We start from the raw sequence: 3073 nt of genomic DNA, 5'->3' as shown, positions 1-3073 counted from the left end.
CACAATTACTGCTTCGGTCGTCATGCAACTATAAACCCAGCATACAAACCCTTCATGAAAATTCTGTTCCATCTTCGGCAATGTAATATTCTTCATAACCATGGGCTTCTTGATCTTCAGAATTGTTTCTTCAATACCCGTAACAAAATCCTTCCTCTTGACTTTCTAAGGATAATGTGGCTTCCAGTGACGAAATTCTTTGAAAGCTTCAAATTTCTTCAAGCCCCAAGTTGGCATATCATGAACTCTGACTGGATATGATAACGTTTTGACTTGGGACAACTCTTCAACATCCCACCAAGGTAGAGACATTATATCTTGAATATATTGAAAATATTGAACACCAAATTCTCTTCTAATAGCATAAGCGTTGACTTGTGGCAAGTACCCCCAGCTTATGATATCACCCAAAGAAACATCTCTATCCCTTCTGTAATACTGTAGTGGTCTTTTGTATTTTCTATCCGTATCCTTCCTGAACCACTTCTTTCGTTCTTCACGTTGTTCTTCTTTTGACATTTCTCGAAAACTCTTACTCTTAACACTTTCAGCAATTTTTCTTCTTAATTCATCTTCATTTGCTTGACTGAAAAACTCAGAAAGAGTTGGAAAGCTAGAAGTATCAACATTAACATTCTCAGACTGATCATCGTCACTCCAGTCTTCTACTTCCACTTTATCATAATTATCAGCTTCTTCAACATACTTCATCTGCATCATCTTTCAAATTATCATCTTCTTCATCATCTTCATCATTGTCGTTAATCATACCAGATACTGAAGTTAATGGACAAGGATCTAGAATAGACGATTCTGAAACTTTTGTCTACTCAGTCAGAACAATTTCCCTTTCAGTCACTTGAACATCATCTTCAACTGGAACACCTTTACCCTTATCTTTCATTCCAGCTTCCATTTCTGCTTCGCGTCTTGCTCTAACTTCTGCAAGCTCTATCTCTTCAAACTTTTGTTCAATCGGCTTTCTAATCAAATCTTCCAACACTTTCTTTAACATATACTCTTCATGTTCCTTCTTAGCATTATTGGCTTCTAATTCTTTATTTTTCAATTTGAAGTACGCATTCTGCTCATCCCTTTGAGACTTTTCTTCTTCCAAGACAGCTATTCGAACTTTCAGAATGTCTATGTCAGCTTGATCAGCTTCAATCTTTTTCAACAAAGATGAATTCTCAGATTCAACAGACTTGACACGTTCCTCTAACTTCTTTTTCTCACTCAACACCTCATTCACCTTCTTTTGCAACTTCTTCACAAGATCATCATTCACAAAGCTAAAATCATCTAGCTGCTCAAGAACTGTACTCTCTGAAATATGTGGAAATTTTTCAAAACCAGACGATCCAGGAGTAGTATGAACTGGTGGTTGTGTGGTTGGTGGTGTTTGTTGAGCGTGTGGTGATAGTATTGGTGGTTGTTCATGAATAGGTGATGAAATATGATGTTGTGATGGTGATTGTGGTGATTGTAAAGGATCTGGTGATGGTTGTTGTGGTGGTGGTGATTTTAGTTGATTTTGTGGTGGTGATGGTGGTTTAGATTGTGGTTCTGGTGTAGGCTGAGTTTGTTGATCTTGAATAGGTTTTATTTTCAGCTTGAATCTTAACTTTCGTGCTGCTGGAGTTCCGACACGTTTTCTTGATGTTGATTTCTTTCTACCTCCTGAAGATGGTGATTTTACAACCTGAACATCTTCTGGTGGAACATATGTTTTATCATCATCATCCGAACTCCTCTTTCTCTTCTTTTGTTTCTCCCTATCTTTTGGATCATAATTTTCTTTGATCCATCGATCAACTTCATCATCCGTATCACCTTCTGCACCAGATGAACTCTTTTCTTCATCATCAACTACTTTCTACTAGCTGCTTTCTCAGCTTCTAAAGTATCATCAATATCTCTCAACAACTGCTCAGTTTCAGGAGTTAACGGATCTTGATCTTTTTCAACATTAGCTTCTGTCTCATCAACTTCTGGTTCATCAACTAGCAATGTTTCAACTGTTTTCTTTTTACGTTTCTTCTGTGGTTGAGAAGATGATCCTTCTTCAGCTTGGACTTCTGGTGTAGGAGTTCTCTTTCCACCTTTTTTCTTCCCTTTTTCTACCTTTGTATACCAATCATTTCGAGTTTCATAGAAATCTTCTAACTTGTTTAATTCATTAATTGCACTCTTTTCTTTCATTTCAGCATCATTCCTCCACTTTAAATGATTTACTAGATCTGGATCTTCATATTTATCATCTTTGACGAATCCGAAAAACTCTCTCTTCTTCGGTTCAGGCCAATTCTTTGTATACTTGGATAATCGGATTAACGTTTCATTATCCATGTGATGCAACTGCATTAGATCATTCTGTTCATCTTTCACCAGATTTGGACATGCATGATCCAGCATCATCTGCACAAATCTTGGATACACCCAACTTCGACTACCAGATGTAATATTATCTTTCATGTAATGAAAAACAATTCTAGAAAAGTTGTATTTCTTGTTTAACACCAACGCCGTCACTATACACATTTGACAGTCTTTCATAACATCGTATCCACCTTTCCTGTGACTTAGCGCATGAATCACTGAGTGAGTAAAGAATTTGTACGGCTTCATGAAACAAGCTTTCAAATAATTTGTATTATTCAACGGACCGTTATAACCCATTCTAAGCATACATCCTTTGACCATCCTTCCCAGAAACCCTGTTGGCGAATTATCATCATCTAGAAACTCTAATACTTCTCGTACAAGTTGTTCTGTGATTATGATTTCTTTATCTTCATTATCTATTCAAACACTTGAATTAATAACATCATTCACTTCATCATAACTAGCATTCTTCCAAAATCGTTCAACATGAGATTTGAATACTTTGTGCTGATCCGTTAAAGCTTTTTGAATTGGTAAACGCCTCATGAATGGCAAAATTTCCTTAAACATAACCATCTTTGGTAGTTCTTCATCATAAACACAGCAAGTATTGTGCGATGATTCAAATACCACGTTCAATGCCTGAAACACAAACAGAAACACACAAGTTAAACAATTTGCACAACTT

The 3073-nt window shown here is 36.5% G+C and overlaps 1 protein-coding gene across 1 annotated transcript; it reads right to left on the bottom strand.

The window, feature by feature from the left end:
• Positions 1-826: 826 nt before the first annotated feature.
• Positions 827-2679, bottom strand: LOC110906410 (DNA ligase 1-like). The gene is made up of 2 exons (XM_022151544.1): positions 1881-2679; positions 827-1836 (listed from the first exon to the last, which is right to left on the bottom strand). Exons 1-2 carry the CDS (start codon positions 2677-2679, stop codon positions 827-829), a joined length of 1809 nt encoding a protein of 602 aa, XP_022007236.1.
• Positions 2680-3073: the final 394 nt, after the last annotated feature.

This window comes from Helianthus annuus, chromosome 14 (assembly GCF_002127325.2).
Source record: "Helianthus annuus cultivar XRQ/B chromosome 14, HanXRQr2.0-SUNRISE, whole genome shotgun sequence".
In the NCBI taxonomy this organism is placed as follows: Eukaryota; Viridiplantae; Streptophyta; class Magnoliopsida; order Asterales; family Asteraceae; genus Helianthus; species Helianthus annuus.
Note: the sequence above shows the minus strand (reverse complement) of the source record. Positions and strands in the feature narration are given on the sequence as shown.

Excerpts from the sequence above, each read along its gene's own strand:
- LOC110906410 (XM_022151544.1), bottom strand. The coding sequence starts at position 2,679 with ATGGGTTATAACGGTCCGTTGAATAATACAAATTATTTGAAAGCTTGT. Across the intron at positions 1,837-1,880 it reads AGAAGCTGAGAAAGCAGCTA|AAGGTGATACGGATGATGAA; the intron begins GTAGAAAGTAGT and ends CATCTGGTGCAG.